The 21,030-nt window shown below is 36.1% G+C and overlaps 1 protein-coding gene across 2 annotated transcripts in view; it reads right to left on the bottom strand.

The window, feature by feature from the left end:
- AXIN1 (axin 1) overlaps nucleotides 1-21,030 on the bottom strand; it is a 157,645-nt gene that overhangs the window by 50,121 nt on the left and 86,494 nt on the right. For both annotated transcript variants that reach the window (XM_021006742.2, XM_021006743.2), the window contains exon 2: nucleotides 1,467-1,607. In XM_021006742.2, coding sequence (XP_020862401.1) covers nucleotides 1,467-1,607 — 141 coding nt within the window. The remainder of the gene's footprint in view (nucleotides 1-1,466; nucleotides 1,608-21,030) is intronic.

Below are 21,030 nucleotides of genomic sequence, written 5' to 3'. Positions count from 1 at the left end.
AGTATTTTCTTTCTTTCAGCCAAACCATAATAAAAGTTATGTGGTCAAATGAGCAAAGAATACCCTTTGGCAAAACTGATTCTACAGGCTTGATCTTTTTTTAGCTACTGCTGAAAATAAGAAGATCAATGCAACAGAATCATAAAAAGCAGCTTCCGTGTGGAAAAAAGCTATAGCATTTAGCAAGGAGTAGGGATTGTACAAAGAAACAAGTGATACGAAAAGTTCGAACTTGGTAGAAAACACTTAGGACCAATGCTTTCAAGTATACTTAATAAAGATTCTTAAACAGGCTTAGTGTCATCAAGTTATTTATGTTTATTATCCACTGGTGATTAAATACATAAAAATTTCATGCACCCTTGAGGAGAGGAAACCATGCTTGTAAAGACAATGTGAAAAGTTTAGTTCTACTGAATGGGAACAGCCATATTCCCAGTAAGTCTCTTGGCCAAATACTGTGCCCTTCAATGAAACTGATCTTTGACCCCAAATGAGAAGTAAAGGTACACAATGTTTCTCTTGAATATGAGCAACTTTTTTCACATTTCACATTTATATAGTTCTTTAAGACCTGCAAAGCATCCCACAAATATGATCTTATTTTATCCTTACAACAATCTTTGGAGTTGGAGTGTTATGCTTATTTTACAGAAGAAGAAATCGAGGCAGACAGAGTTTAAGAAACTTGCTCAAGATCACACAGTTGGGAATGCTGCAGTCCATTTGAATCTAGATCTTCCTGATTCCAAGTCTAGTGCTCAATCCAAGGTGCCACCTAGCCTCCTTGGTATTTCTAGGCCTAACTGCAATCCTTGTGCTTGGAAGAAATCTGTTGTAGGAATCTGGTAATATGGAAATTTCAAGGAAAGACTTAAAATTTTTTGAATGCTACTATTTAGGAAAACGTTTCCTTCAAATAGAGTGTTAAGAGGTTCACTGAGAAGACTTTTACTACCAAATAAATTTCCTTCAAAATAAAGGGACTTTAAGGTACAGGATAACTTAGTAAAGCAGTTTGATCAGTAGGAGGGAGTGTGATTTTAAGCAATTCCATAGGTGGATACATACTGCTGTATTTAGTAGCTTGGGACAAATTCCTTTAGGTTTATGTTCTGAAATGTCAGTAGTTTCTAATAAAATGTAATGATTTACCTAGGAAAGTCCCTTGAAACTTCATAATGAAGAACAAATGTTGAAAATATACTAAAGTGTACTTACTAGATCAAAATACAGCTAAAAAGGCTCATATAATGGTAACAATGAAATACATAATACAAGAATTTAAATCTGACTCTTCATTAATCAAATGGAATATGCTCACAAATACACACATGATATCATTATTAAAATATGGTAACAAAACAAGTGAGTAAACAAATCCAGTTATGCAAAAGGGAGGCATGCTGTACTTTAATGAAGATTTTGATACTATCTCATTTCCAAAAGAAATCAAAACGACTTACACACTGCTGTCAGTGAGGGACATTGTGTCGGCATCACTGGACATACTCTGCTGTTCGCTGTCATTAGCACTGGTGGCTGGTGCTAGGGCATAACCAGAATTGACATAGTAAGGGTTGACAGGTTCCCTCCACGAACCATGCCTGTAAAAGAAAAATTTGAAATTTAGTCATCCTAACTTTGAGAACTTTCCAAGAATCATACCTGCCACAATAACCCTCCTAGTAATTAATGAGCAACAAAGAGTAACATTTCATATAAATATTGGTAGTTTTACAAGTGACCAAGAGGGAAATCTACAAGGATGTCAAAGCTACAGGGAATGGTGCCACATACATACATACACGCAAAAAAAAAAAATCTTATTGATATCTTTTTAAACGTCACCAGAATTTCTCTCAGTAACCTTTTACTCTGCCCTGTCCAGATTTCCCATATGCAAATAATATTTTTAATACAAGAGGAAGAAGAGGGAAAAAAATCAGCAAATTGATTAAAAGTCTTAAAATATATGCAATATTCTGTACCACCTCTGCTAAGGAGTGAAGTGTATCTTCTTTTATCTTTTCTTTGGGGTAATACTTTTAATATTTTGTGTTCTTTCCATTTATATTGCTATAGTAATTTTGTGTATTGTTTTCTTGGCTCTTTATCACATCCTGTAAGTCTTTTCATGTTTATTTGTACTTATCATATTGCTCATTTATTATAATACAGTAATATTCCATTATATTAATGTGCTGCAATTAGTTTAGCCATTTACCAGTTGATAGGAATCTACATCATTTCTAATTCACAAAGAGAAGTGCTATAAATATTTGGTATGTAAGAGGACTTTCTTTTTTTTTAATGACTTCCTTAGGGTATAAACCTAGTAGCAGAATCTCTGAGTCAAAGGATTTGGATATTTTCATCACTCTATTTACATAATTGCAAACTGCTTTCCAAAATGTCCCAATTCACAGCTCTATCAACAATGTACTAGCATGCCTACCCTCCCAAAGCTCCTCTAGAATTGACTGTTTCCATCTTTTGTTATCTTTACCAATTTTCAGGGTGAAATAAAACCCCAGGGCTGTTTTGATTTGCATTTTTCTTATCATTAGTGACCTGGAACATTCTTTCATATGGGTGCTAACAGTATGAAGCAATTGGGGGTTAAGTGACTTGCCCAGAGTCACACAGCTAGTAAGTATTATGTGTCTAAGGCTAGATTTGAACTCAGGTCCTCCTGACTCCAAGGCTGGTGCTCTATCCACTGCGCCACCTAGCTGCCCCAACCGTTTAGAATTGTTTTGAGAACTGTTTGTTCACATCCTCCGATCACTTATCTATTGAGGAAAGGCTATTAGTTTTACATATCTATTAACGGTTTGTATATCTTGGCTACTAAATTCTAATCAGAGAAATTTAATACAAAGACATTTTTCTCATTTAACCACTTTCCTTCTTATTCTAGATGAATTGATTTTATTTGTATATAAGCTTTTCAATTTCATGTAATCAAAGTTAGCTTATTTTACCTTTTGTAATCAATCACTTCTATTCCTGGTTTGGTTAAGAATCCATTTCTTACCTTCAGTTGTAAAAGGTATATGATCTGCTCCTTTCCATTTTTTTAAGTGGTGTGATCTTTAATATTAAGGCCATATGTCCACTTTGAATTTTATTATGCAATATGTAGTTATAAGCTTAATTTTTGCCAGAATGTTTTCCAGTTTTCTTTTAAACAGGGAGTTCCTTCCTATGTAATTTGTGTTTTGGGGTATATCAAATCTGGTGTTGAGTCTCATTGTTTTTAATTCTCCCTCGTCTAATATGTTCCACTAATCTCTCTATTTTTTAACTGACATCAAATGGTTTTTATGACTGTCACTCTATAATAGTTTGAGATCTGATGCTGCCCATTCATCTTTTTTCCCTCATTATTTCTCTTGATATTTCATTTCAGATCTTTTGCTCCAAGTTAATTTTATTACTTTGTCAAGTTCTATACAGTATCCCTTTGAAAGCCTGATTGATATAGTATTAAAATTATAAATTATCTTTGGTGGTGCACTATTTTTATTATATTGGCATTATTCTTTCATCTGAGTTGTTCCTTATTTCTTTAAAGTGCACTCTGTAATTGAATCAATAGACATTTTGTATGGTTTGGTATATTTTTAAAAAATATTTTAGGAATTTTGTACTTATTTTGATTAAGATTTCCCCTGTAATTACTGCTTTTGGGACTTCGTTATTCTATAGAAATATTTTCTGAGGGTTTATTCTGAAGCTTCCGATTTTGTTAGTACTATAAATTTTCTCATTTATCTGCTGCTGATGTCCTAGATTTTTTAAGTAAACCATCATGTCATCAGCAAATAGGAATAATTTTATCTCCTTTTTGTCTGTTTATTGTTATTTGCCTTTAATTTCATTCATTTGCCTTAATGCTAAAGCTAGCATTTCTAGAACTACAATCAAAGAACAGGACAGAGAATAGGCATCTTTACTTTATCCTGTATTTACTGGGAAAGTTTCTATTATATCCCCCCTGCATATGGTGATTGCTTTTGGTTTTAAATAATTTTTTATTACATTTAAAAAGTTCCCTCTGTCTATACCCTGTAGCATATTTAGCATTAATTAGTATTATACTTAGTCAAACATTTTTTCTGCACCTGCTGAGATAATAATATAGTTCTGGATATTTTTGTTTTTATTTTTGGTTTGTTTGTTTTTTGTGAGGCAATGGGGTAAAGTGACTTACCCACGGTCACACAACTCGTAAGTGCCAAGTATCTGAGACCAAATTTGAACTCAGGTCTTCCTGAGTATAGGACTGGTGCTCTATCTAACTATCGAACTCTAACTGCCCCGATGTTTTTGTTTTTGATATAATTTACAAAAATATTTTTAATTGCAAAGTACTGGAATGAAAATGGGTTCCCATTGACTAGGGAATAGCTGAATACACTGTGGCATATGCTATGTGGTATATACTTGTGACATAATTATTAAGCCATGAAAAATTGAAATATATATATGAATATGTAATAAATTGAAACAAATGAAATAGGTATGGAATGAGACAAACATTTTCATTTGGGGACAATTCACAGTTGTTTTTAATTATATCTAATTTATTACAAGAGAGGTATCTATGGGGGAACAGAAGGCATTGGAAAGTGACAGTGATAAAAACAATAAACAAAGCTCTGAGACATAAATATGAAGCCATTTAAGCAATACTGTAAAGTTAAGATAACTTTTTAAAATATTCCAGTTATGGAATATTACTGTGCTATAAGAAACAACAAATATGACATTACAGAGAAGTACAGGAAGACTCAAATGAACTGATGCAAACTAAAGTAAGAAGAATTAAGAAACTATACATAACTATTACAATTACGTACATGGAAAGAAAAATAACAAAGCAAGTGAAACTGAAAGAATCATATCGGTCATGCTTAGCCCAAAAGAAGACATATGAGAAGGTGCTTAAACCCAATTCTTTTCAGAGGAGGGGAGTAAAAGTACAGCCCACTGTATATAATATCAAACTTTTTTGATGTTGGTTATTTTTTTCCTTTTCATTCTTTGTTATGGGATAGCTCTCTCAGAGACAGAAGAAAGAATACATGGGGAAATTCTAGCAATGTAAAGGCCAAAGCTTTTAATAAAAATCTATTTTTTAAAAAGTGCTCCAGTTATTTACATATAGTCTCAATTTATAGTACACATAATTTCTGTAGTTTTACTCCTTGCTGTTGTGGGAAATAGTACCTACACCATCAATAAATAAAAGTCCTATGTCTGTCACCACTAATTAGTTACCTTGAACAAATCATTCAATCTCTCTGGGATTTCAGTTTCCTCTTCTGTAAGGTAATAAGGCTAGCCTAGATAACTGTTAAGCTCCCTTCCAGCTATAGTATTTTTAAATTCTGAACATTAAATTCTATTCAATAAATATTATTATGGGCTTACTATGTGAAGGTATTGTTCTGGGGATACAAAGATGAAAGCTATGATTGTTACCAACCAGAATCTTACAATTATACACATATGGTGAATTGTATATATACACTCTCAAAAAGCATATTAGAAGGTAGTAATGAGACAAAAATTTTGAAGTAACTATGGTATTATTGTTTCTGTAATAACAAATCATAAAAATGTTAAATGTGAGCTTCACAATTCTTTTTATTCTATTGTTTATAACACTGCCTTACTCTCAAGCCTCATAGTGGGAGAAGCAGCTGTGCATTCTCAGAGGCAAAGTTCAAGTTTTTGCAGGTTCTATCAAGCTGGGAAAAGCTTTTATATGGATCTAGCAAAAGAGCAGCTAAATTCATAGATGGTAAAGGATTTCTAGTCTTCTGCCTTCTGACTACGCTGATTTCACTCTGGCTATCAAACCAATCTCACCCCACCAGAACTTTAGATTCTGTCCTGGGATGACCATCTCTGAGATGTGAGCTTTCTACTTATCACGTTGAGAACTAGAATTCTGGGCTACTTCCCACTATCTCCACTTCATGCAGCATCCACACCTCCCTTTTCTAACTCCCCTTTAGGTGGTATCTTCACTTCTTGGAGAGCAAGCAACTTGAGGGCAAGGACTGTCTTGACTGTTTTTTATTTAAAACCCTCTTACTTAGTATAATGCAATGCCCAGCACATAATATGATTGCTTTATGTATCTACCTTTCTGATTTATTTTTTAAGCCACAGTAACTCATGAAACATCTTGGAGGGACAGCAATCTGCATTGAAAAAGGCAATATCCATGTTAGTGAAACCACAGATTTTATCAAATTCATAGTAAGTAAGTGCAGAGATTATCTCCCGCCAAAACAATAGGGAATGATGCTGAAGTGTCATTGTTGGTTTGAAAGGACTGTTGGATAATAGTGATAAGCTTGGGAAGCAATTACTATGCATCCATAAAAATCAAGTGAGACATCTATGTAGAGACAGGACACTTGGGCATACTGGCAGCTGGAAATTTCTGTGTTTCTGGTCTATCCAACGGGATGTAAATTCAAAGTGACATTTACCCAAAATAGCTTTTCTGAAAATACTGACAATTTTGGTCTACTGGATCAAGTAATTGGTGCTGGCTCCCATTCCGTGTAATAACTGATAACTATACTGGTTAGAAAACTACTGGTTTGCAATTTCAAAAACACTGCTTTAGCTACAAAACAATGATGCTTTATTTTTTAAAAAAAATACTATTTATACCTATGCAGCTAAAAAAAAATAAAGCCAATGTTAAATTGTCAGATGTCCAAATTATCAATATAGTACCATAACTGTTACCATTTCTGCAGTCTACCACCATGGGTTAGCTTATTCCTGGAATTCATTCAGGTCATTTACTCCCTTCTCATCGCTCCCCCATCTCTGTCTTGAAATATAACCTGTCCTTCAAAGCTTAGCTCAAAAACCATCTCTTCTCTGAAGTGTATACGTACTTGTCCATTCCCAAGTCAAAAATGATCTTCTTTCTTTGGACCTCAAACAACAATCTCAAGCTTTTCTTAGAGAATCATTCAATTATCCAAATTCATTTGTTGTATAATATTACACAGTAGAGACTTCACAGAAGGTTCCTCAGAATTCCCCATATCTGAATAAGAACCCCTCTATAACACCCCAAGAAGTACTCAACCAGGCTTTGAAAACTTCTTGTGAAGAAAGGTCTGATACTTCCCAAGGCATCCATCCCATTCTACTTTTTGGATAGCTCTAAATTATCAGAAAGTTTTTTTCTTATGTTAAACTGAAATCTACCTTTCTGCAACTTCCACATATTCCTCCTTGTTCTGTTCTCTTGGGCAAAACAATCCCTTGTGCACATAACAGCTCTCCAAATACCTGAAGAGAGCTATCATGACATATATAGGTCATGTTCACCCCCTTCCAAACAGTGAGCTCTGTGAAATCAGGAATCATGTGTTAATGATCTCTATATCTCTCACTAGATATCTAGTATATCGTTCCGCAACGTAGGCAATTAATAAATGGCTGTAGAATGAGTAATTCTAGCCCTAAAATTCTATGATGGTTAATGTCCAAATGCTAAAAGACTACTAAAAGAGAGCTGAATTTAAAAAGATATATTAAAACCAAAATAGAAGAGGAAATTATTGTCCAAAACTAAATCCAATGAACAGAAACTCTATCAAACAAAATATTATGTTCATTTCTTCAGGGCTAACCATTTCAATATTGCATCACTTATATTTCATCTTACTCACCAGTACAGTTTAAACTGAACAGCCCTCAAGTAACAAAAGTCATACAAAATGGAGCTGAGTTAATGATGCTATAAAAATCTTTAATTTTTGCATTTCTTGTCTGTTTGCATTCTTAATTTGTATATTGCCTTTACATGGTCTCTGCATTTCTACAAGATGTGCCTCAGAGGTGATTAGTGGTGAGAAAATGAGGTTCCAATCTACAGCAAAATCTAATATGAAAAGAATTCTAATCTGTGTGCAAACTTCAACACTTGTAATAGTGAGGAACTACAGAATCAATGATGGAGGAAAGAGGATAATGAACAGTATACCAGGTATAGCTGATAAAAGGCTGTCTATTAAAATAAATTCTCAATAGTCCTTTTAATTCTTCTTAAACTGAGTGGATGGACATACTGTTTAGAGACGAAAGACTTTAATGTCTTACAGCCTGGAATAGTACATTTACTATAGTAACTATAAACAACACCAGCATTCATAGCAGTGACATAAGTAATTAGATATGATTTTAATTAGAGTTTTCCTCCAAACGTGTCAGTAAGTCTAAGAAAGCTTCAATCTGTGAAATGATGTTTGCTATGAAGTAGTACCCTGCACTACTTTTCTAGGAGATCAAGCTTTAATACTACATGAAGCACCAGAAAAAAACTCATTAAAATAACTAATATTTCTATAATACTTCCTAACTTACAAAGTACTTTCCTCACAAACTGGTCAAGTTGGCTGTGCAAGTAGTATAGCCTTTTATTTCTACTTTATAGAGGCAAAAACTGAGTTTTTAAAATTGTACTGCTAAGAGTACATGACAAGTTTAACTTTAAAACTGGAACTAAATGCTAGGTCTTCCAAACTATATATTCAGAACACCACTCTGCCTCTTCTAAACTGCAAATTAAACATAGATAACAGGCTCCTTTCAGAGAGCTGGCCAACTCATTTTTATTCAAATTCCACTCACAGACATAATTTCAAGGAGTACTTTACATTTGAAGTCCTCTCCCATAAAATGGTAAATCACGACAAAGTTCTCGTGTACCTGTTGTTGGACATAAAATGGCTCATACTCAATCTTACCTCTCTATCAGTGAAGGCATCCTTTTCCCTTCCAAGACAGCTGTTACGCTCATCCATTGACAGAATTTTGCATGCAAATTCTCTTTACATGCCGTCTCTATTTTCTGACAGGCTATCCATGCATAGCTACTTTCATTCTGAATACTGCAGTGTAATTGGGGGGAAAGTAAAGGAGGAAAGGTGGCAAATAGGACTACAGAGTTTTCATAAGAATACAATGCCACCAGCATTTCAGAAAATCTTATTTCTAATGTCAAGCCTTCCTTGTAGCTTAGGCTTTGTAAATAATCCTATTGAAATGTAGCCCTGAATGACAGCTAGTTTCTGAACTTAATCTTCTGAATGTTTCAGGATGAAAATGTAAACTGTGCACAGAACAGTAATTTCTCTTTACCTTCAAACACAGTTTTGTGGTGACAAATGAAATCTGCACAACATATCTAGAATACGTGCACAGGCAGGAAAAAAAACACCTTTTAAATTGATCTTCACTTATAAATAACAACCTAGGTAGAAAAGTTGATAGTATTACTAATGTGTACATGACAACACGTAATAAAAATTTTAGAACTTCACCCTAATATTGCTTCTGGGATTTAGACCAAATGCCATGGTTTCCAAATGATTATGCTATGGGGTAGGTATACTTTGGGGCAGAATGGTATCTATAACACAATGGAAAGTGCAGAAGATGACAACAAAGTGTAATGGCAAGAGAACTTTAATGGATTCTGAAGGCCTAAAATCACCTCCTGGTTTTGCTATATTCTAGAGCTGTATGATTTCAGGCAACTCCTTTTACCTCTCTGTGCCTCAGCTTCCTGACCTCCTAAGTGAAGGGGCTGGATAAGATCATCAATAAGGTCCCTTCCAGTTCAGACATACTAGTTACATGCCTATGGACTGTGCTATCACATTTTCTTTTTGCTAATATGTAGTTATGTTATCTTAAGTTGTCAAGCTCCACAGTATTAAATGCTGATAAATAAAAAGAATTGACTCATAAATTTGAAGTACTCTGTTTATTTGTTTGGTTTTTGGTTTTAGGCAACTGGGGTTAAGTGACTTGCCCAGGGTCATACAGCTAGTAAGTGTCAAGTGTTTGGTCTGATGCCACATTTGAACCCAGGCCCTCCTGACTTCAGGACCTGCACTCTATCCACTGTACCACCTAGCTGCCCCCCCTTTTTTCTGTTTGTTTGTTTTTTGGAATTTGAACTACTCTGGGGAAAAAAAAGCCTTGTGGAAAAACAGCCTTATTTGGGGGTTGTGTTATCCCAAGAAGCATTACCGTACTATGCTGAAAATGGCACCATAATAATTCCTAAACATGACATTTATCAACTTTGAAAAAAATCTATGTTTTGTTAACGATGCTTGGCCAAGATTATCACTAAAAAAAGTGTCATCTGTTAAAATTCTGCTTAACTATTTCCCTATTTAAAGTAGGGAAAGCTCTTCCATGGAGTCTTCTCTAATTGTCCACATCTTTTCAGTTATTATTTAGCCCAGCTACTAGGAATTAACAAGCATTTATTTTAGAACAGTTTAGCTCATGCATAAATACCAAAGCCCAAATTTAACATAATGTCAAAATTACTGATATAATCTTAACATTTTCCAGGAATGCCTACTAATATTAAATCTAGAAGAACCAATTTATAATACTATGCTCACTAAAGTACCACCATTAAAGATCAGAAATTAGAAGCACTTTGTGTGGCAGTGACACCAGTATGTCCAATATTCTGGAGTAAATCTCTGTTTTGGGAAGACTTTAAGATTAATGATTTATCAACCAACTATTATGATAAAATGATTGATGTGAGTAAGCACAAAGGTACATGTCTATATCTCATATTTTCTTTCGTTTCAAGCTTTTGTCGTCCCCCCCCCCCATTAGATGTAAGCATATTAGACAAAGTCAAATTTCTTCTGCTCCCTTGGTAACTGCCTAATACCTGGTATACTGATATGTGTTACTCGTCAGCAAATGTTACTGACTGACACTCCTTATGACACCAAGTTAAAGACCCAAAAATAAGATTCTTTCTTAGTAGCAGAATTAAGGAGTAATTATTCATGGCAATGAATTTTATTTTCCCTGGAAAAGATATTAACTACTAAAACAGTAGAGAAAACCCAAAGAGGAAAGGTAAGCTAGGCTGGTCAACAGTAACAAATGTTGCATTAGAAGTTAAAAAGGAAGTTGAGAGATGGCAATCATGAGATCACTAATAATTTTGAAGGAAATAATTTAAACTGATTGATGACATCAGGTTCTCAACGGAAAGACATTGAGAAATGAGGTGACGAACTGTAGGCAACAAATGTAGGTAGTTTTTACTAGGGCTTTCAAAGGGAAATGGAAATAACTTGAGTGGGGCCAATTAAGGAGTTTGGCAAGTCACTGAAGCTTGTTAAGCCTCAATTTCCTCATTTAGAAATTGGGAACATTATCTGTTCGACCTACCCCTTGGACTGTACTGAACAGCTTAGTTGTGCGACCCCTGGGCAAGACAATGAAATGTGGTAGCATTTTATAAATATAGGTGCCAAAAAACAAGGAGATATCATCCTTATCTTTGTGAAACAATGATTATGTCTTGCCTATGTAGGAAATACTACTGTGGCAGCAAACAGTTTGGTGAAAGGATTCCCCATTAAAAACTGAGATAAAGCCTAAATAGTGCCAAAAGCATCTGGCACAGACTTCAAACAAGAGTCAGCCCCTACCACAAAAGTTTTGTTAAGTAAAAAATGATACTCTTTCTGTCTCCCACCACCAAAAAAAGACTTTTTATAACATAGAGCACAGTGTTAAATGTTCTGCAATGTATACAGAAAAATCAAGGAATGGACATTTTAGTCACTTTTTTTTTTTTACTGCAATTCCAAACTGCTTTCTAGGATGGTTGAACAACTTCACAGCTTTACCAACAGAATGTGAGGAAGCACAAAGGTACATGTCTATATCTCACCCTCCCACTGCCCCTACAACATTGACCTTCTCCAAATTTTGCCATCTTTGTCAATTGGGTAGGTATGAAGTGAAACTTCCTAATTATTTTGATTTGCCTTTCTCTTATTATTAGCTACTTGGATAAGTCTTTCATAGTGTTATTAATAGTTCACAACTTGTTTTTTTGAAAACTGTTTATATCATTTGACCATTTATCCACTGGGAAGTGGACCTTAGTTTTATATATTTTAGTTTCTCATAATTCTTGGATTTTTTAAAATATTTTTTTCAATTGCATGTAAAAACAATTATTTTTTAAAATTTCGAGCTCCTTTCTCCCCCTCCTTGAGAAGGTAAGCAATTTGATGTAGATTATACATGTGCAGTAATGCAAAATATATTTCCATATTAGCCAAGCTGAAAAAGAAAACAGACAAAAAAATCTCAAGAAAAATAAAGAAAAATTTAAAAATATGCTTCAACCTGCATTCAGACTCCATCAATTTTTCCTGGAGGAGACAGCATTTTTCATAAGTCCTTTGGCATTGTCATGGATCACTGTATTGCTCAGAAAACCTAAGTCATTCGCAACTGATCATCATATAATATTGCTGTTATTGCATACAATGTTCTGGTACTGCTCGTTTCACTTTGCATTAGTTCGTGTAAGTCTTCCCAGATTTTTCTGAAAGCATTCTGTTCATCATTTCTTACAGCACAATAGTATTCCATTATAATCATATTCCACAACTTGTTCAGCCTCTTCCCAAAGTGATGTGCATCCACTCAATCTCCAATTCTTTGCCACCACAAAAAGAGCTGCTATAAATATTCTTGAACATATAGGTTCTTTTCCTTTTTTTCCCTTTAAAAAAAATCTCTTTGGGATGTAGACCTAGTAGTGGTATTACTGGGTCAGAGGGTATGCAGAGTTTTATAGCCCTTTGGGCATAGTTTGGATATTTCTTAATAGATATCTAATGTAAAAATTTCCCCCCACAATCCACCGCTTCCTTTCTTATCTTAGCTGCACTAACGTAGTTTGTGCAAAAGTTTTTCTGTTCTACACAATCAAAATGAATACTGCTTTACTTTTTGTGATTGCAGCTATCACTGTCTGGTTAAGAATTCTCCCTCAGTCACAGCTGTGATATATACACAATGACTACAACAATACAAATAGAAAGAAAAAAAATTAAATGAATGTTGTATAATTACAATGACCAAGTTTGGACCCCAAGAAGAGATAATAAAATGTACTTCCCTCCTTTCTTTGAAGAGGTAGAGGAATACAGGCATGGAGCAATGCAATGCTGTCAGACCTGGTTGACATGGCAAATTTTGATTTTTTTTCTCCTCTTTTTTCTTCTTTGTTATAAGAATAACTCTTTAGGGAGTGAAGAGGGATAGGGATACTTATGAAAATGAAGGTAATTATAAAAACCAAATATATCAATAAAAATTTAAGATAAAAAAAAAACTTGACATACATTATCTTGTCTGATCCCTGGCTAAGATTCCAGGAGAGGCTGTCAAGTGTCTGGTTCAAGTCAACCAGCATCATCAGAAGAGATGCTTGGATCTATTATTACCTCTGTCTAGATTCATGGCATCAATGCTACAGCTCAGCTCTTGATCACTATTGGGCATGTCCCTGTTGCTACTCTGGACCCAGCCCAAGATCAGTCTTTTACCACCTGGACTCAACAAAAGAACAAATATTAACATGGGCAACAGAAAGATCAGTCCTCTGAGTATCGCAAATTTCAGTAGCAAAACACTAGGGTTCTCAAAGAAAATAATTTTTACGTTTCTCACATGATAGCACAAAATCATTTACTACTACACTCAGTTTCCTTATCTGTAAAATAAGGCATTGGGCTAGATATCCCTTTCAGCTCTGAATCTAAGATCCTATTTTTCCTCCTAACATCCCTATTTCTATTAAATAGTTCATAACACCACCTTCCTTGATTTAGAATCTTAAGAGTTGTCTTTCTTACACGAACTGATACAAAATGAAAGGAGCAGAACCAGAACAGCAACACTGTACGATGATCAACTATGAATGACTTAGCTCTTCTCAGCAATACAATGATCCAAGACAATTCCAAAGTACTCATGATGAAGAATGCTGTCCACATTCAGAGAAAGAATTGATGTAGTCTGAACGCAGATCAAAGCATACTATTTTCACTTTGTTTTCTTTTCATGTTTTTTTTTCCCTTTTGGTCTGTTTCTTCTCTCACAACATGACTAATATGGAAATATGTTTTACACTATTGCACATATATAACCTATATATGTGTGTGTATATAGATAATCAAATTGCTTACTGTTTTAGGGACAGAGATGGGGAATGAAAGAGAGGATAATTTGGAACTCAAATTTCAAAAAAAAAATGTTAAAAGAATTGTCTTTAAATATAATTGGAAAAATAAAATACTTTAAAAAAGAAAAATAATAAATTGTCATTGTGAGCATTCATTTCACTGAAATCAGTAAACACTACCAACCAAGGCTTCATTTATTGCTTTGTTGATCATCTAGAAAAGCTGGAAAAATGTTAATAATAAAGATTAAATGTTAAAATGTAAAAAAAATAGGGCTATCTCTGTATCTTCTGTCTTCTCCTTACCTTGTGTTTTCAATTAGTTATATTAAGTTCATGCATTTCCATCCACATCCAGCTCAGGTCATATGTAAGTACGATGTACTAGCATGAGCAATGGATCTGGAGATTAGGATTCTAATCATTTGTTGTTATTCTGTCATTTTTGAGTTGTATTTGACTCTTTGTTACCCATTTGGAGCTTTCCTGGCAAAGATATTGGAATGGTTTGCCATTTCCTTCTCCAGCTCATTTTACAAATGAAGAAACTTGAGTGACTTGCCCAGGGTCACACAGTTAGTGTCTGAGGCCAGATAAGAACTCAGGAAGATGAGTCTTCCTGGGACAGCTAGGTGGCACAGTGGATAGAGCACTGGCCCTGTAGTCAGGAGGACTTAAGTTCAAATCCAGCCTCAGACTCATAACCCTTACTAGTTGTGTGACTCTGGCCAAATCACTTAACCCCAATTGCCTCACATAAAAAAAAAAAAAAGAAGATGAGTCTTCCTGACTATAGGTACAGCTCTTATCTACTGGGCCCTGGCCACTTAGCTCAAACAGTCATAATTAAAATATTAACCAGCCATGGGGCAATGTGTAAACCCTGGGAATAGCATTACTCTGTAGACTATTATCCTTGCTTCTAACTCTGGCACTCACAGCCATCATCCAGGGGCAGGAAATCCTTTGGAAAAGCAGTCCCACCATCTCCCTCCTCACATCTTCTGCCTCAAAACAAATAAATGAATGAATGAATGAATGAATGAATAAAACCCTGCTACAAACAAGGCAATTAAGCCAACCTAGGAGAAGCAACAAGACATACTAAGGGAGAGACTGGAAGCAACATGGGCCAGACAGATTAAACTACTGCTACTATCTCACTGTGGACCTCGGTAAAGACAACCAGGAGGCCCAAAAGTCCAGGAATAACTGTGTCTCTCAGTTCACCAATTATACTGCTAGCCTGACACAAACAGCCATGACTGCTACCCCAACACTAACCATCAGCAAACTGCCACTGACAGGCAGGTAAACCCAAGATCTCAAGGAAAAGTAGTCTTTTCCCTTTCCTCCCCACCTACCCTACTAGCAGTCTGGCCCCAACAGCTAGTATCCAGGAGTGTAACTCTAGTGCAAATTCAATATGTCAGCTAATTTCCTCTGCAAATGCTACAGGCCCTTCCTCCTCAGAAGGCACAACTACTAGATAACCAGAGGGAAAAAAAGTTCTTACCCTACTACCCTTTGTGTTTTTAACTGGTTCAATATTAGAAATATAAATGGTTTTTTATCAATGGGTGACATTAAAGAAGATTCATTGCCATCTATTTTGCCATTGCTACAACCTAATGAGGTCTGACTTACAATTGAAATCTATGTGCTGTCTTCTGCTATTAGTCCCTTGAGAACAGAGAGGGTCTTGATTTTCTATTTTTATCTCCATTGATTAGCACAGCGCTACATACAAAGTAAACGTTTAATAAATTCTTTCTCATTTGTTCACTTCTGCTCTTCTCTAGGGCTGTTTCCTTATTTTACAAAGAGGTCTGATAATTCTTGTAATACCCACATAAGTTAGTGTGAAGAAAATATTTGGTACATGTTGTTAAATTAGCAAGTAGACAAACTGATTAATAAGACAAAAATAATTCAACACCAATTACAGAATGAGGGCTTGTGACTGGTAAAATATAAAAGAGCAATTACCGATCAATTCTTTATAATAACTTCAAACACAAAATAATTTTGCTTCCCAGATTAAACAATAAAATCAGAGGGATATCTTATCTTCATATGTATTTAAAACCCATTGAAATATTTTCTCACATCGGTCTTAGAGAGAATGCATTATGAGGCAGTAAGTACCAGGGTTTTGATGACTTAGAGGATATGTCTCAGACACTAGCTGTATCACCCTGAGCTGACAGTATAACTTCTCTTCTCATCTTAGTGTCCTTATCTGTAAAATGGAGAGAATAATAGCAACTAACTTACAATATTGTTATGAGGATTAAATGAGATAATAAGTAAAGTGCTGTGCAAACCTTAAAGTGCTATATAAATGCTATATATTTCTAACAAAGACTGTTGGAAAACAACATGAAAGAATACTTCAAAGAGTGAATAAATATATGGTGATTTTTGAATAGATAGTGGGTAGTTTTGATAAATATGCACTAAGCATATAATTGGTATCATGGCAGATCTACAAAAGCAAAGTATAACTTACAAATAAAATTTATTTCACAGACTCAGAGTTGTAAAGAACCTCAGAGTTCATCTAGTTGGGTTTTTTGTATGAAAGGATTAGACTTGCTCTGGTTGGCTGCAGAGGACAAAACCAGGGCACCCTTATTAGCAGCACCTCTTCTTAATTACATTCAATTTTACAAGAATTAAACACTTATGTGTAAGCCTCAGTGCTAGAACAGCCCATGTTCATATAGCACTTCATGGCTACAAAGTGCACTGACATGCATCTTTTGTCTTACATTTTTTTCCCTCTAGGTCTTGTCTGGACAAATTTCTCTTAGTAAACTACTTAGTAAACTATATATACTTTATATACTCTGTATATAAACAGGCACATGTGTACAGATATACATACACACTCCTGTGCATGCCTTTCCTATTTACTTTACTTTGGTCAGAAGATGTATTCTTTTCTCTCTTCATCTTACATGAAATCATAAGATTTGTTAATATTTTGGGTCCTTAACAACTTTCTTTATCTCTCTATCTCAAGTTTAGAGATCTTTTATTTTCATATGTATGGACAGGTCACTCAATACTCAATTAAAAATTTAGTATGTCTAAAACCAACTCCATTTAAGATACCTAGACTCCTATCTGTGCCGAACAAAAGTTGGCAGATATGTAATCTCAGGTGTTTGACAGGAGTTTTCTTCACAAAGGCTTTAACTTTTAGTGGTTACTTTAGTGACTTGTTCAGTGGACTCAAAGGGTTGGGGTAGGGCAGGAGATGGAGCACTTCTGTAATAGCAATAGCAAGGAGGCCAGTGTTAATGGATTGAAGAGTAATAGTAACCTGTAACAAGATTGGGAAAAGGTACTGGGTGGGTGGGTGGGGGAGGGAAATGAGGGACTGTGAATGCTAAACAGAAGACTTCATATTTGATCCTGGAGAAAACAGGTAGGCACTGAAGTTTATTGAGTGAGGGGTGACAGATATATGCTTTAGGAAAATCACTTTAACAGTTGAGTGAAAGACAGACTGGAGTGGGAGCAACTTGCGCCATTGCAATAATCAAGAAATGAGGTGACTGAAGGCCTGCACCAGGATGTTGGCAGTATCAAAGGAAGAAAAGCAAGAGTATTCCAGAAAATAAAGGTAAATTTGTTATAAAGATAAATTATAAAGTTATAAAGGTAAACTTGACAGGTGTTGGCAACAAATTGAATATAAGGGATGAGAGTGAGAGAGAACGAGAGTGTTGAGTTTGACACTGCTGGGTTTCAAGCCCTGGGCCTCTAGGTGGTAGCCTCCACAATCATGAAATTTGGATGGGGGGGAAGGTTTGAGAGGAAAAATAATCAGATCGGTTTTGGCAATGCTGAGTTTGAGATGTCTATAGGACATACAGTTCAAGATGTATGACGGGATTGGAAATATGAGCCTAGAGGTCAGCAGAGAGGTTAGGACAAGAGAAGTAGATTTGAGAATAATTAGTACAGAGATAACTGAACCCATGAGCTAATGAGACCATTTAAGTTAAACATATTTGGGGTGGGGAAGGAGGAGAAGAGGGGCCAGAATACAGCACAATGGGACACCCTTGGTTGTGAGGTCATGATCTGGATGAAGTTACAGCTAAACAAACCGAAAAGGAAGAGAACCAGGATAGAGTGGTGTCATGAAAACCAAGAGAGAATCAAGGAGAAGAGTGTAATAATGTCAAAGGCTACAGAGAGGTCTTGAAAGATCTAGATAAACTGCCTTGTTTCAGTGAGGGCCCAGATGAGATTATGCAACATAAACTCTTAGTTGACCCCACCCAATCAGCATGACTTCATAATTTTCTCCAACTCCACCGAAACAGCAAGTGCATAGGAGCAAAGGTAGTAGATAATGGGAATGATCCAAGGCTGAGGCTTGGCAGGGAAAGACCAGCAAGATAATGAGGGGTAAAAGAGATGAGGTCAGTGTAGAGTTGAACTAGTTCACAAAGGGGTCAAGAAGGAGAAGGGAGGAGAGTATAGCTTAGTGTGGGGTGATGGCCTGGGCGAGAACTGAGGGGTGGAGAGACTAGAGATTAATGTCTGAATGAAGAACAAGGCTTGTGGTAGGAGAGGGAGAGAAGGAATGCTAATAAACTGTGATCAGATAAGGGAATTTCAGGGTTTGTGAAGAGGGAAGCGGTACAGCGGGTGATTAGTAAGATCAAGGGTATGACTGTGTGTGGCTGAGGTGTGGTACAGTGAGTGTAAAATGAGTCACGTAAAATGTGTAAGTTGAGGAACTGGGAGTTTAAGGTGTTTGAAGAGTTATCAATATTTTGTGGAAGTCTCCTAGTTTGAGGGCAGGAGGTGGGGAGGAGAGAAAGATTGTAATTCAGGTACTGAATTCAACTAATTAAGAAAAGAGTCTTGAAGGTCAGCAGACAACAACTAGCTACCAGAATTGATTGATCACTATGTTGGGGTCAAGGTACAATGTGTCTGTGTCTGATCAGATCAATATGAGTTTGGAAGGCTCTAACACAGGGCACAAATACTCCCTATGAACATTTGGAGTGGAAATATTTCTAAATTTGCATATCTCACATTTCTTTTGAGCTACTGCAATTCTGTTTTGCCAATACAGCACACCATCTTCTTGGACGTGGCCACACCAAACTGGAAGGTCCTGTGCCAGTGTCTCCCATGTTTCACAATCAATTCTAAAGTTTTTCAAAGAGACCTGGTTTATATATTATATTCTTGTATTGCTTCCTCTGACCTCCACTGTGTGGTAGAAAAGGGTTGAATGAACCTCACAGGAGGAGAGGTTACTGAGCAAAGCTGATAGCGGAAAACTTTAAAGAGACAATGGGGACAAGGAATATTCTGATTCCCTACCGAAACCAATGAATGGGAGGAGAGAGAGCAGGGTGGGGGGAAGATAAGCAGGTAATGTCATCAGGAAGGAGCCAGGTCTCAGTGAGAACCAGAAGATGCAAAGAGTACTAAAGAAAGGATTAAGATGAAAGCAAGTTTATTGCCATATGACATGAATTCCTGATACCACAGTGGAAGAAATGGGAAGCTTTGGAGTAGGACACTTCGGGGAGGAGTGGATTGAGAGGAATGGGAATAAAGGATATGAAGGGAAACGAGGTGGAGGATGGCTCTGAATGATGACTCATGGGGCTCAGAATCAACTGGTATGAGAAAACTTTATTAATAATGAAGAGAAGATTTTAGATAGATTTTCAATGTCTATAGGGTTTTTGGTCTCAGGATAGAGTCCTTCCAGAATTTAAGCAACTCAGGAGAGGCAGAAGATCAAGCAGAAGATTGTGATGGAATTGTGCTCTCTCCCAGCAGGAGACTAGACTGGTGATAGAATGGATAAATTCTTCTGCCATTCTTATGTGTCATTTGGGATTGGCGAGCTCTACTCAGATCAAACATAAGGAAAGAAGCAGCCTCTTGTCAGATTTTGCACATGGAAATAAGCTAGGCTTCTTGTGCCAGCTTGTAGCAAAGAGTACGAACAGGAAGGGGGGAGAGAAGAGAGGAGGATAAAAGTAAGCTTTCCTCCAAATGAATTAATTCTAAATGCCAGTTGCTCATGCCCAGTATGGTGAAAATGGGTACCAGGCTGGAAGGAGGGCAGGGATGAGGGGTTGGAGAGCAGATCTCTACCTGGTTAACTTTCACTCTGCAGAAAGTAGGTATTTTGCTTACAAATACCAGTACTACCAAACTATAAAATTAAGCCCAGAATTTCAACAGCTTTTCCTGATTACTGTTAGCTACAACCAAGCCACAGATTCATTTAATGACTAAACCAGGCAAGCAAGCACTTTGTTTTCCAGACAGAGAGGAACCTTCTTAACAGGATCCAGGTTTTTCAGATATGTAAATAAGTTACCTAATGTCCCATGGATAATAGCATCCTTTTCCTACAGGAGTGCCATGATATTTTAACTCCTGAACTGACTCTGATAGATTTACATCTTAAAAGAACAAGTCCAATCTTTTTTTTTTTTTTTGGTGAGGCAATTGCGGTTAAGTGACTTGCCCAGGGTCACAGAGCTAGTAAAGTGTTATATGTCTGAGGCTGGATTTGAACTCAAGTCCTCCTGACTTCAGGGCCGGTACTCTATCCACTGCGCCACCTAGCTGCCCCAAGTCCAATCTTTTTTGACATAGATAATTCTAATTCTAACCATACCATTCTTTAAAGTTTGAAGAGGAATTTTATATGGTCTTAAAATGTTTCTGAAGGCTTTAGGAATAGCTCTTATAATGTAATCACCAACCATGATCACAGAGGCCCAGTGATTAAACATGCCATGTACCTGTTGACAGAAAGGTGATGGGCTCAGGATGCAGAGCAAGACATTTTTTGGACCTGGCTGATGTGGGAATTTGTTTTGCTTTACTGTGTATATTTGTTAGAAAAGTTCTTTTTTATGGAGGGAGAGAGA

Source organism: Phascolarctos cinereus, unplaced genomic scaffold, assembly GCF_003287225.1.
Source record: "Phascolarctos cinereus isolate Bilbo 61053 unplaced genomic scaffold, phaCin_HiC Scaffold_4;HRSCAF=312, whole genome shotgun sequence".
Taxonomy (NCBI): domain Eukaryota; kingdom Metazoa; phylum Chordata; class Mammalia; order Diprotodontia; family Phascolarctidae; genus Phascolarctos; species Phascolarctos cinereus.
Note: the sequence above shows the minus strand (reverse complement) of the source record. Positions and strands in the feature narration are given on the sequence as shown.